This window comes from Manacus candei, unplaced genomic scaffold (assembly GCF_025592945.1).
Source record: "Manacus candei isolate 608988 ecotype Guabito, Panama unplaced genomic scaffold, ASM2559294v1 h1tg000028l, whole genome shotgun sequence".
Classification (NCBI taxonomy): Eukaryota; Metazoa; Chordata; class Aves; order Passeriformes; family Pipridae; genus Manacus; species Manacus candei.
The window spans coordinates 11,889,602-11,904,598 of NW_026138076.1; the positions used below are offsets into that span (position 1 = coordinate 11,889,602).

At 33.1% G+C, this 14,997-nt stretch overlaps 1 protein-coding gene across 4 annotated transcripts in view; it reads right to left on the bottom strand.

The window, feature by feature from the left end:
- SGCZ (sarcoglycan zeta) overlaps window positions 1–14,997 on the bottom strand; it is a 431,982-nt gene that overhangs the window by 15,019 nt on the left and 401,966 nt on the right. For all 4 annotated transcript variants that reach the window (XR_007904954.1, XM_051790352.1, XM_051790351.1 and 1 more), the window contains 2 exons: window positions 12,353–12,425; window positions 601–724 (listed from right to left, as the gene is read on the bottom strand). Coding sequence is in view for 3 of the 4 variants with exons in the window: in XM_051790352.1 (XP_051646312.1) it covers window positions 601–724; window positions 12,353–12,425 (197 nt within the window). In the remaining variant the exon portion in view is untranslated. The remainder of the gene's footprint in view (window positions 1–600; window positions 725–12,352; window positions 12,426–14,997) is intronic.

Genomic DNA, 14,997 nt, shown 5'->3' on the forward strand with positions numbered 1-14,997 from the left:
CATTTTCATGAATTCAGTCAGGTTTACACATGAAGAATCTATACCAAAATCTTTTTATATCAATCATTGATCACTGACCACTGAAACAAGAGAGTAACGAAACAGGACAGTGAGCATACCATTGAAGTACTCTGTCTCTCTTACAGAGATAGTAACAGTTTAAGGAGAAAAACCACGGGTAGAGCAAATTTGTTAAACCTCTTAATCAAGGTTTAATGACACATTAATCCAAATTAATCCAAAATTCTCTCTCTTATTTTGTCAGATTCATCCACATTAATTTTTTACCACTGTCACTTAGCTGGTTCTGCTCCATGGAAGATCTGGGTAGCTTTTTCTTTGAATCTTAGATTAAAAATAATTCTGTTCTATATTAATTTAAATAACCTTTTTTCAGTGTGAATGAAACTTAGTGATTCAAATATTTGTAGAAAGGAAGTAGGCATTAATAATTGAGCAAGATAAACCTAAATTACTTTAATGAAGGCAAATGCAGTACACTTCTTGTGATGTTTACCCTGTTGCTCAGTAAATGTTCCTCACATTGTTTGTGTTTCGCTGGGCAGAACTGTAGAACATTTCTCTGCTGGCTGAACTTACCTCCCCTTCTGTGGACTGTAAATGCAGTTCTTTCCTACAGGTAGCCTTTAAGTCTCCTGCAGCTGCACTGACTTGCACTCCCCTGGGTGCTTCCATCACCAAAGATCTAGTAGGAGATTCAAGTCTGAAAGACATAAAGAATGACTGAGAAAAAATGCACTGAATTGAAACACCAAAAACCTCTCAGGTTCAAAACCTGTCATACATGTAGATATTACATACTTTCAAAGGCAAAGAAGTAAAAACAGATTATGTGTGATTCTCTCATTACCTTTTATGACACAGAGAAAGAAAAACTTAGATATGCATTTAAATCTATTCCTATTTAAAGCAGCATTTAAGAATATACTGATATAAATTTATCTGCCTAGTGATGCTTTCTGGCATTAGCACCTAATTTACTCATACTAATACTGAAATATAGGTACTTAAGAATCCCCATGTCTCTGTGAATATTTCTGTAATGACAGAAAAGTCTGCTTAAGTGACTGGCTACAAATGTTCAACTAAATAAAGAAAAAACAAAACACTTTAAAAGTTTTAAATAATGATGTAAAAGTGGTTAGAATAACTTTGCCTTCACAGGTTTATTCATATTTTGGGTATGTTTAGAAGCATCACAGATGAAGAAGAGATGAAAACAAAATGTTATGTCACTATTATTGCGAGGTTTTAGACCCTTTTTCTGTTCTGCAAAATATTACGTTCATACAACCCTGTTTTAATAGGATTAAGACACATATTACTGGGTCTTAATATCTTTACTCAAAGCTACTCTTGTTCTACTGTCAATCTTTCCACTTCTCTCTACCCTACAGTCAAGATCCTCCATCAACCTTGATGCAGAACTATGATACATTTTTAGCTGCGCTACCTCATCATATTGCAGAGGTTTCTCTTAAAAGGGAAGTATTGATGCAAAGATTTTGTAGAAGTCATACTCATATGCTGAATACAAAAGATGAAAACTGTAGATGAAAACTGTATTGAACTAGGAAACAATATTTCAGATTCTGATTGTGTTGAGTTGTAGACTTATTGCATAGCACTGTAAGGGAGGGAGACAAAAAGATTTAGTCTATTTATATCTCAGGAATATAATGACTGGACATAGTTCCACTTTACCTAAACAAAGGCTTTTTAAAGATGAAATCTGCTAATGATAAAAATGTCTAGACTGTGTAGCTTGAAGAAAATACTGTATTTCCCTCTTCAACAAACTATAAGTGTTGTCATATCCATCCAAAAATACAATGAGGTATTAGATGTATAAAGGAGAGATAGTTTGACCAAGAACTTGGTGCAGAAAAGCCTGATGAAATATCTGTCAAGCAATGGAACAAGAGAATTTCAATGTATTTCAACTACTGCATTTTTTAAGTACACAGAATAGTGCTGGATTATAATTTTGAAACCAAAATGACACATTTGCATGCAAAGCAAGTCACTGAGATGGTGTCTGTGAAACATTTCTGTTTGTTACATGTCACTGACACTCAATAGGGAAAGGAAGGAAAGAAATAAATAAAAAGGAAAGTATTTATTCAGTGATGTAAAATGAAACTATTAAAAGCAGGTGTCCAGATAGAGGAAAACACTATTTGTAGATACCTATACAAAAAAAATATATAGGATATATATAGATATGAGCAGCAGAAGGATATGTATTTCTATTAGCACTAGGCCATTTTCTTTCTTATTTTTCTTTTTTTTTTTCCACACTCTGTAGGGAGAATTTATTAGAAGCTTCTGCAGTTCTTTGTACTTGGGAAGAATCTAAATATCATGAATTATTTAACAACATACACAAGTGTTTTTCAGGTGGTTTGTGAACTTCTGATCTCTACCGAACAGAAGAAAAAGAACTTCCAAAACACTTTATAAAGCATATAAATTATAAAGTTTAGAAATTAGGGTTTTGAAAGTACTTCACTGCCTTAAAGATGTTTTACCTTGAACTTAAAAGGAAACTGAATGGTATAAATGTTAAATGATTGGATTCTTCCATTCCATATTTTTCAGCAGCATATTTTTGCAATTTATAACCTATTTTCCAGGAATATTAACATTTCTCAGTGGCTTCCACTGCCATTTAATAATCATAAAGACAAAAGTGCTCTTAGCTACATTGAATTGATGGGTCTTAACAAAGTCACAAATATTTCTGGATTCATAACATCAAAACCACTCTCAGACCTGACCAAAATTTTTCAGTGGGTGGACAGTAAAAATCTATTTAGGAATATCCATCAAGAAACTGTGGTTTTCTTTGAAGAATAAACTTTTTTTTTCTTTTTTTTTTTCAAAAACCTAAGACAGTGAGTGCATAGTTCAGAGTTGTTTAGTCTAGTTTCATCATAGTTTTTCATGAACTACATTAATATTAATGACTTGCCATTTGTCTAAAATTAAGATATTTGGGCAATTAATTCCTTCACTTGAGAAGTTGGTAATATCAGCCTTCTACACATACCACAGAGAAGAAATTTATTTTTCAGAAAATAGACTTTTTTCAATCTCCTGAAATCAAATAATGTGGTAGAAATGTGAAAGAATGACTGATGATCATCAGGGTAGATTTTAAAACACCACCCATCAATTGTAAAAATGAATGCCTAAATCTGTTTTACAGTTCTAATTTACTTTATTATTATTCTCTGTTTGATCTGCATCTGAAAAGTGACTTAGCTACAATCTGCAGCATGCTACTAGAAATACAAAAGTCTATACACATAGATTATTTCCTCAATGTTTTGAGATAAATTAGGTTTGATATGCAGCTTCTTTATAATATTTTTCTTTGCCATATTTCTGAAAGCATTAATCTCTACTATAAACCTATTGTAACACTTCACATTGTAATACTCATCCCTCCAGGGAAAAGCTCATTATTACAATAGCATAGGGAGAATTTGCTTTCCTTTGAGATTTACTGATGGCCTGTCACAGTGGCATTTACATCTATGAGTGAATCCTATTCATATAATTAATTTTGCTTTCCCGATCAGCAAAATGCTCTGATGGAGAAGGTAACTATTGCTATTATTAGACAGAAACTACAAAACTGTAGGAAAGACAAAGAGGCTGTTTAAAAGAGGTTTTTAAATAATATAAGCAGTCAATTTGATATATGAGATGGAGACAGATGATCCTATCCACAGCAGAGAAGGGCTTTTTCTTTTTAATGATCACTGGTTAATTTGTGAAAAAAGATAAATTTCATAAGATCAAAGCAATACGAATTTGAATTGAAATAATTAAAGAATTATTGCAAAAAAGGAAACTTTTAAAATATCATGAATATGTTCCTTTGAAGGTATTAAAATATTTCTCATCAGAAATGCAGAAACATTTTTCTTTATTTGGTATTTTCCATTTACAAGCTGACCTAGATTGTATTAGAGAAAAACAATTAAAAAAATTAACCCAAGTGTTTCATTTTGGGTTTTAAGCAATATTTTATATTCACCTCTTGCATATCCCTCCTCCTCACATGCCATATAATTTATCTATGTTAATTTTGCTCTGTTAAATAGCGGAAAGTATTTCTTAAAATAGAAGGAAATAGAACATTCCCCTGTGCAGAAGTGAATAATTTATGTGCTTTGTGTCTATTTAAGCATTATATCCAACCCATGCTACTTAGTTAAACAACTGATATGAACTTCTACCAATTTGGAATTTGTATTCAAAACAGGAGATTAAAAATATGCTGTCACCTAGAGGTCGTACATGTAAAACAGGTACTCATTTCCTCTTTACTGGCATTTTTACATTCGGTGCTAAAGAAATACTTCAACACTTCCAGTATTTAACTTTTATATATGATAGCCTTGCCAACACACATCGTTGTGCCCTTTTTTCAGTGAGCATAGGAATCCTATTATGAAAAAAAAATAGTTTTGCAATTATAAAACCAATGGAAAGTCTACACATTCACTTAGTAAGCTTTTTGTAGATTTCTATAGATTAAAATAATTGTGACATTGATCTTGCTATCTGTAGGTCAACAGTTGTGGCAGACTGGGACTGCAGAGAGGTAAGATACACAAAGAGGAAAAGGAAGACAAACAGATGTGCTGAACCTACTTTCCTCTTGTAAACAAGTGCTCCCAACCACAAAAATCCAGAGAATGCAGGATCTTCCTCTTTCACAAGTGAAATAAATTTGTTTCAAATTAAGAAGAATTTGTTTTCAAAATAATTTTGAAAATATTGTTTTCTATAAACCTCAAACAATTTGAAATAAATATTCTTTACATTTCTATTATTATGAAAAGAACAGCTGTTTGCCCTGATGCTCAAAGAAACTGATTTCAAGAGTCTTCCAGTGAGACCAAGGGTCCTTAAAGGCGTCCACTGATGTTGCTAGGTAAAATTAGGGTTTCTACAAAGTCCATTTCCTGGAAGTCAGGCTGCAACATAAGGAACAGCCAGGGACTTTTATGATCATGGTGGGAAAAAAATCTGAAAGCCTTTAATTAAGATATTGCAACTATTCAAACAGTGGATTTCTGAATAACTACATTTGACATCACAGTGGAAATGATATGAAAATAAAATTCCTATTCACTAATTACAATCTCATTACTTACACTATTTACAAGATTATACATGCACATTTGAACATATATATGAAAGTGACTAAAAATATTTTGATACATTTGCATGTATAAAAATATGCATCTCTTCAAGATGCATATGAATCATTGCCAGAATAATTATTTTTCCAGAACCTTGATGTATTCCAATGCTTTCTTTCTTATTATTATTGAAATGCAAGGGTAAATGTGCAGGTCTCAAAATCCTTAATATAGTTCACTGATCATCTTTTCTTTATGAAGAAACAAAATTCTCATATGTTCACGTGAAACTTACTTTGATTTTGTGAAAACCTATATTTGGGCATGATTTGGCTGTCAGTTTTGTGACAACAAAACTACTCAGTAACAGAGAGTTAAAAAGTGTTTTATGGAATTGGTACTGGCCTAAACCAGTAAATACGAACTTTTTTGGGGAGGTGGGGAGGGATTGTGGTTTTTTTTCCAATTTGCAACTTATGGAAAATAAATAAAGAGGAAAGTTTTGTGACTTAAATCGGAACAGTAGAATGGCATTCAGTACAGCATTTCATGTCATGTCCATGCTCTACATGTCACTGACTTTGGCATGTGTCAGCATGCCCTTATTATAACTCCTGAAATTCTCATTAACATAGAAATCACTTTAGTGGGCTTAAAGTTGAGTTCTAATTGCCTGTACATGCCACTGGTTTAAATCCAATAGGTCTTCATTATCATAGCAACACTCAAATTAACTGAATATTTTAATGTTATTTGACATAGAGGATAAATTAGACAAACAATTTCCCACATAGGGAAATAAAGGAACTCTTCTGAGAATATTAAAAATATTACTCACTGAGTAGAAAAAGCAAGGAATAAAATGTAATTGAAGAGTTTTTCAGAGTTGTTACCAAGGGACTAGAAAAAGTGAAGAACCATCAAGGAAAGGTGAGGAAGACTGGAGAGAGGAAATGTTTGAACCAAGGGCTTCACTAAATAAGCAGGCGATGTGAGGGAGGTTAAAGAGAACTGAATGCATGATTATTTGTTAGAGTGGGTGAAGGCAGAGCCAAAATAGCTAAAGACAAGGAAACTATCAAAATCAGAAGTAATATTAAGAAAAAAGCAAAAACATAAATGGAATCTCAGGTAGTAAAAAATCATGCATTCACAAGTCAACTAAAACCCAAATTTTGAAAATCAAGAAAATTAGTAGAAATGTAGGGTTTAGAGTGTGAGCTTTTATTTCTTAGAAAAATACCAAAACATGCTTGAAAGTCTTAACTTCCAGGCCGTGAGACAAAGTTCTGGATATGAGACAATCCAAAATAATAATTTAAGAAAAGATATGGGAAAAGGATTTGTCATAGCCCTGACATTTTAGAGCTACCCCATTCTACACTAAACTTTCCCCTTACCATAATCTTTCTTACTTTACTCAGGCACTCTGCTAAACATACTTACATGAAGTTTATCTTCTTTCCAGAAATAGCTCCATTACCTCAGTTGTCTTTCAGAATAGATTTCTTTAAAATAGAAATCTATCTTGTCAGAAAGAGATTGAAGCAACATGCCCACAGGTAATGCTCAAGTGCCCTTTAAGAATTAGATCTCAAGATAAAGTGCCTGGAGAAGTCTGAAGAGCCAAACTGGGCTCTTTGAACAACCAGAAGCACATAAGAACTGGTTGACAAAAAATCTTCTCAGTTTTGAAAACCATTAGCTTCCTGTCATTAGGAACAGTCCAGACCACCTCTAATCATCTCATGATATTTTCTATATTGTTTCTCTAAGGTGCCTTAAGCTGATATAAACAGATATATTTTAGCTCAGACAAATTGTGACATGGTTTGATTCACATCTTGAGAAAACTGCATCTCATGGAAAATTATTCTGCTAAAATTCCTTTGAGAGTTCTGCTTTGACCTCCGAAGACTAAGCAGTGAATTCTACCTTGAGATACAGCTAATGATAGAGTGAGAATTGCAAGACAAACAAAATCATTCATTCTTCTCTATGGCTTAGGATATCTCTGGAGTTCTCTGTGTAATTATAGGTATAGCAATAGGGGTTGTTTGGTGGACTGCAGAAATAATAATTTTTTAAACTCATATAAACTCCATCTTGTAAACCTTCTTTTTCTTATATCCAGTCTAGATGAGCTCCAGATCCTTTGTCTGGCACTAACATGATGCTATGACAAGAACCCAAACCATACTTCTGCACTCACAACTACAACACTGCTATAAATTCCATGTCCTCCACATGCTATAACCTTCACCTTACCGTGAAGCAAGGTATTTCAGAAATTAGGGTAGTGTAAAGCTGTGCATACACAAACTGGTAAACTGACAGCAGTAAATACTAATACTACTAGCTGATTTTCTGTCACCATGTCTAGTTGGGCACTGACTTTCAGAAAACACAGAGAACTTAAGAACTTTTGCCTTTCTATTAAACAGGTATGAAACTGCCTAACTGCTTCACAAACTATCAGGGAGATGAAAGGAGAGAATAGACAGACAACAAAATTAAAAAGCCTTGTTTTCTTGTGAAAGTGGCTGAAGAGTGTCATAGAATATGGAGATACTCCCAGGAAGGGGAAAAAGAACAAATAGAGTGAGAAAAAAGGAGTGGTTGAGGGAGCTGGGAGAAAAGGAGGCTCAGGGAAGAGAGACCACATCACTCTCTACAATTACCTGAAGGGAGGTTGTAGTAAGGGAGCAGTCAGCTCTTCTCCCAGACCGCTAATGGCAGGACAAGTGGAAATGGCCTCAACTATGCCAGGGGAGGTTCAGGTTGGATATCCAGAACAATTTCTTCCCTGAAAGAGTGGTTAAGCATTGGAATGGCCTTCCTAGGGAAGTGGTGGAGTCCCTGGAAGTGTTCAAGAAACAACTGACCATGGTGGTTAGTGCTGTGGTTTAGCTGACAAGGTGGTGTTCTTTCCAAGACTGGGCCCAGTGATCTTGGAAGCGTTTTCCAACCTTAATGATTCTATGATTCTATAAACCAGCCACTGATAATAAAGAATTTTAATTGTTCCTGTTTTTCCTTTTGAAAGACAACTACAGAAACTCTTGTGTCTGAGACATCATGCTAATATGTCATCTAATATTCACCATCATACCACCTAGTTTCAAAATTTCCTAAATTTAGTGTTCAAGATCTGATTTCCAGTGCTTCAAACCTATGTACCTCATTCTAGCACAAAGAATGTTATTAAAACTGAAAATAAGATCAGACCTGAAACAACTCTCCTTGTAATCTCCCTCCAGGCTGAAGAAGGGTTTTGAACAATGCATGCATATTATGTACCACTTAAAGCTTCTTCGAATATCCTTTTCTCTGTGGTGTGTTTTTATTTCGCATTAGATATAGCCCTATAAGAAATACTTTACTTAAACTCCAGATCAAAGATTCACCTATTTTCTGTTTTCTAGAAGATCAGGTATCTTATCAAGAGAAAAATATTTCTTTAGATTAGTAGATTTTACCCAGCTGCTATTTCATCCCAGTTTTTACTTACTTTCAAGCCCTTAATGATTCTTTCAAAATAATATCATACAGCATTGCATATTAGTGAGTTCAGACTAAAGGGTCTAATTTACTAGATGACTCTCTTAATCCGTTATTTTCATCCATTTCACTAGAAGTGAAAATTTTCATCTCTGTGCCCAGCATTACATAGCTGATAGTTAATGGTATGCGAGGCTTGACACAGAAAAAAAACTATTAAAGTTGATCTTGCAGTTACCCCCGGAGAACAACAACAAATTAATTTATCCCCTTATTAAGGAGGTTATTGAGGACAAAGCTATCTACATTTAACTACTGTCTGTCTCTTTTCTGCATGGATATTTCCTATTAGTGCACCATGTTTTAATGTACTATTAGCCTAAAATCAATATTTGGGGATTATATTAACAGTTTAGCTTTCCTAACTGTGTTCCTGTGAGAAAAAGTAGTGAAAGAAATATGAAGATTAAATTATTAAGATATAATTAATCTTCCTGATTCTAATGCATGATTCTTTTATGCTGCTTATCCCAACTAATGAAAGTCAGCTTTAATTAGTTTTTGAGATTTGACACAAAAGCCTTCACAAAGGACTGTATAAAAACATTTTCTGAAAGCAAAACCTTGCTAGGTATTATTTGAAAATGCAAGAAATGAGAAAGATGTGACTAAAGTGGTAGACACATAGGAAGGAAATATATTAGAATTCAACTAAATTTTATTTTTACACAACACACTTTTAACAGTACATTTTAGATATGCTTCTCTGTACAAAAACCACAAAATCTGGCTAAAGAACAAAGAGTGGTTGAGGTAAAGTTTGGATATATGACACTAATATCTGACCTTTTCTTTTTGTCCCCTGTCCAGAAAAGATTATGTTTCATTCACAGTAATAAAGGTGGTCAGTATTCCATTTCTTAAATTCAGTAGTGAATTGGTTTACATTTCTAAGGTTGTGAATAGGTTTTCAGCACATTATATTTTGAAGAAAAAGAAAAAAAAAATCTGATGTCTGAGGTTTATTACCTGACCACAGATATGTATTCCAACATGAAAATTATGGGATGATTTATATTTTAATTAAAAATCTAAAGTATATTCTATTAACTTCAGCCCTGTATATAATTATTTTCATAGCCAAATATACTTGCTATCAAATTGCATTCAACTTTGCCCACTGGTAAAAATGAACTTTAATGTTAATTCAGCAAACTTTCTACTCTCCCATGTTACTGTTATTTTTAAATGTCCAGAGGCACAGGGATGCAGGCACTCAGAAAAATACTCTATGTCATTTTAGGACTGCCAATACTGGAAACTTTGGGAAGTTTATACTAAAACATGAAAAAGTGCTAGGACCCAGACCAGACCACTGGAAATCAATAATCCAGACAGCTAAATATCTGAGTCAATTACGAGTCAGTCACAACTCTTACAAACAATTTGCACTATTTGGAAGGTAGCGTGAGTCAAAGAACATTCCCTCTTGGCATTTAGGATGCAACTATTCTGTTTCAGAAGATAAGATGATTTTACAACATCAGTGTAATTGTATCAGTTGAACATGAGCCCAGAAAATGGGTTCTAGTATTTTTTATTTCTGTGACAGAGGTACCTTCTGAGGTCACACTGGTTGGTGGCCTATCTGTTTGGGTGTATTGGGGAAACAATCATAAATTATAAATGATTGCTTTTTTATATTAGCAAAAAATTGAATTTATTATTTTGGAAAATTGAACTACAATAAAAAGAACAATGGGTTTGGGTTTAACCATTTGAAATAAGACTAAAAGGCAGATGGTAACTGGAATTTTAAAAATAATATATGATCTGAGTGTCTAACTGTATTTTGCTACCAGAAAACAGCACAAACCTGTAATTATTTATAGTTCTTTCAAGATAAAAGGTTAAAAAGGTTCTGCAGATTATACCTGCTACAAAGATTTGTGCCAATAGCCAAGAAACCACTGTTCTAATGTTAATTGTCATAATTTTAAAATTACTAAATTGATTTGAAAGATTTCAAAAAGAATATCACTGAATCCCAACTAATGTATAGGAGTACATAAGTACAAAAACTTGCAGAACACAATAGGGACTGAATATATTAAGAATAAAATCACATTAGCTAACATTGCTTGGCCAAACAGCAAGGCTTTCTGTTTCATCAATTTTTTTAACAAAAAGTTTGGGTTACATTAATTATTAATGAGATAGTAGAAAGTTAAATAGAAAATGCTTACTAATTTAAGTCTACTTTGGAAAAATAAGCTGAAGGAATGGTAGAGTTGAAAACATTAAGCAACAATAGGAATCGTGGCAATGAATAAAGACAAAAGACTGGAAAGGTGAATGCCACATGTGTAAATTTCAGAACCAACATGAGGTGATTTTATCCCTCCTTAAATTAAACCTGATGACACAGGGTTATGTTTTATCATACATTTTTGGTCTGTTAATATTATTTAATGATTAGAAAGAGGTAGATAAAGCAGTGTCTCCATGTTCTTTTGAGTGGAAAAATCTCCAGTCTCTTACCCAAATTTTTGGTACCCTGAAAAAAGAAAAGCTTGTTATGTTTCCACTTTGATTTCTGCTGAACTCCTTTCGATTAGAGACCATATCACCTTGGTGGTTATCACTAATAAATGCCTTTACAATTACTTTCCACAAAGGACTGACAGGAGTCTTGCAAGGGGACAGAATTTTTAAAGATAAAAATCTAGCGAGTAGAATCCTCTGGAAGACCCCAAAGCTGTACATTACTTTAAAATTTTTAGTGTAAATAATCAAACACAATAATTTACTTTCATATAATCCATGTACAATAGTCAAACTTGTCCACAGGGGCAGCTTCCCGCCAATGATTTTTGCAACATCCTAAATGCCTTTGCAAATGTAGGTAAGAGCATTTAACCGTGCTTTTCTATAGCAATTAATTAATTAAGGAAGGATCTTTGATTTTCTGTGATTGTCACATATTCTCATACATATAAATCACAGATTAGTATTTACCAGTGCACATATGCACTTCAAAAAAAAGCTTTCACTATAAACTTTTCTAAGTTTTCTCTTTCTCAGTCTACAAATGTTTTTACAGTAAGTCTTTAACTTGATCTTTTACAATTTACTTATTTCTCCACTTTAGTGACTATGTCCAGAAAACTTTGGATTTTTTTACATTTACAAATGTAGCCTCCATTGTTTATGGATTTTTGAAAAGTGTATTTGTAGTATTCAAAAAAACCAACCACCCAGAAACACCACTTGATGGAAAATTGGGGAGAGTTTACTTTAACTTGGCTTATATATTCTGTAACAGCTCATAAAAAAATCAAACTCTGGGTCTCATGCTGTTGAACAGTACTGTGCACGTTTGACCTTAAAAATGCCTGAATATTCCAGTCTTTAGGTAAAATATACTTCTCTAGGATTCTGCTATGGGAGATAGGTCATATATAAAAAGTAATGTATTTTACATTTTGTGTGATAGGATTTTGTGTGGGTTTTTTTACTAGTTAGAACAAACTAGAGTCTACCAGTGTTTTGGATATGTATGAGTCATTAAATAGCAGTTTATATTAATATACAGATATTCTGCTTTTAATCCAAACTTAATTATCTTTGAGAATATTTGATTTTAAAACAACTTTTTGAACACCTACTTGAGGTCTTGGGAAGGTTCTGCTCTGATATGGGGTGTCTCCACAGAGTGCCCAAACACTGCCCCTTCTGTGCCTAAAATACATAAATAAAACACAGTACAATTACTTTGGAAAATAAAAACACATTGAAATATATGACCACAAATTGACAATTTTAGGACAAATATCTGAACAAATCTTTTATTATGATTATAAATGTTTCTTCATATTTATGTTTTCATTTCTATATCAGAATCTGGACCAACTTCATGTGCAACTTTAGACTTCTGCTTGTCAGAATATGAATTTCACATACAAAACTGAAAACACTTATAGATACAAATTTTTCAGCAACAATTTGCCTGAATGTTTATCTCAAAACTTTGTAGAATGGTTGTTTTGCAGAAAATGAAAATAATATCACAGGTTTCTGTGACAAAAACACATTAGAGAAATATCTACTCTATCTTGGATTATGGTTATTTTTATTACTTTAATTGAGATGCCAAGCCTTCAAAAGTTTTGAAATAAGTCTACTCCCTGAAGTTGCTGGTTGAATCTCAATATCTGACAGTTTCAGAGTTTCTTTCCATCAGATCTTTCTCATTGAAAAGTTTTATTCTCAAAGAAATTAAAGAGACTTCTCTGGAATGTGTTTTGGATTTAGTGTTGGTAGTGAGCACTAAAGTATCTCCTACTGGGCACTCAAAATCAAGGCAATGAAAATTGGTAACGATTTCTTAAAACTGAATTGATTATCTACTGAATTTTGATTTCTATTTTTGAAGGTGACAGTGGGATATGAAGATGTAAATAACTGAGCAGAATGCAGAGTTGCCAGTCTTTACTTATGAGAAGACCATGTCTGTAACATTTGAAAGAGCATTATCAAAGCAAAGATGCACAAAATATCATTGTAGTATGAGTCAGACATTAAATCAACCAGAAGTATCAAAGATAATATTCGGAAAAAACTGATAACAGAAGTTAAATGACAGTTTGTTCTAAACGAGCTTTAGCATTTCCTCACTGTCAGCAGCACTTGTTTAAAAGATGAGAAGGCAATTCTCTCTGAAGAAAATATAAATTTGGAAAGAAAGACCAAGTTTGTCCAAGCAGACTGGAAATCCAGGCATGTAAAATTACAGATAAACTGATATAATGAAATAAAATGTAGTTAAAGCTAAAACCAAACCAAATGTGCTCCTTGTGCTATTTGAAGATGCAATCCTTAATATGTTTTTTCATCTCATACAGCCTCAAAAGTGAAAGTACAACAGTCCTTGTGGCAAATGCTTTATCCTTAAAAAAATGACTTCAAGAATATCTTCAACTATAATATGCTTTTTTCAATTTACTATATGCAACTATGTAGTACTTTGATGGGAAGTTAGATTATGTAGTTCAGTACTGTTAAGAAATGGTACTATGAACATACCTTTTCATGAATGATAAACAACAATATAAATTCAGATTCAAAGGGAATAGCATGATTTTTTTTTAATGAAAGAAATATACTTCAGGTATTTAATAATTTACAATGTTAAAATACTTATTTTTTACACAAATAAGAGAGGATTCTATTAACTGTATTCCCTGACTTACGGAATTATAACCAAGACCTACTTTGAGATGAGTGAAATTCTAGCAAGAAATGAAATGTACAAAATAAGGAATAAAAAGAAAAGACTTGAACCGTCAAGCTCTTTCAAGTATAGCTCAAAAGGAAGTAGTTAGGGAAGTGAATTCAAAGGAACATGAGTTGGAGTGGATAACTATAAAAAGTGAATCTTTTAGAGGAAATAAAATAGCAAGAGCATGGAGTAGGTGCAAAGGATGTGAAATCAAAACTGTAAGTGGAACTGAATAAAATTACACCTCCAGCTTCCATTGGAAGAGAATGAATCAAGACTTCACGAAGAAAGAAATATCTGTGCAGGCAAACTACTGATCAAAGAATATCAGTTGTTATAGAGGTTACTAGAGAAAACTCAGTAAACAGCCTGAATCAGGTAAAAAAGCCAAAAGTTCAATTCTGTATTTATAGAGGAACCTCTTTATGCATAGCTGATTCATGAACACCAGACCTTTAAAATTACTCTTTTTTTGACACAGAGCAAATCAAAATGACCATTTCACTACAAGCAAAACCAGTCACATGTTCCTGCTGAAACAGAATATTCAGAATTGAGAGAGACCAGTGCAAACTACTAATTTCTGCTCAGTTTACTGGTTCCTGAAATACAGCCTTTGGGAACTGACAAGATTCATAAAACCAATGGAACAACATTGGCATTTGGTTCTGGATTATATTTGTTTATGTATGTGCATGTTGAGGAAATTTTGTCATTTTTTTAATCAGCAAATAATCCTTTCACAGTTTATGGGTAGTTAGATTACATAACAAAATGGTACCTTTCAGAGACTTAATAACCCATTAGGATGAAAAGACTGCCACCTGAGGTAGGTTTTTTTTTTGTGAAAAGAGTGCTGGCTGAAGAGTTGATAAGCTGAGAATGAATTATTTTGCTGTGGAAAATGACCCATATATTACCATTATCTCACTCCTTTACATCATTCTTGAAAGCAAATCAGGTGTACTGAAAATGGAATTGTGTACCATTTTGATGTGTACAAACCAGATGGAATTGCAGTGTCACAATTGC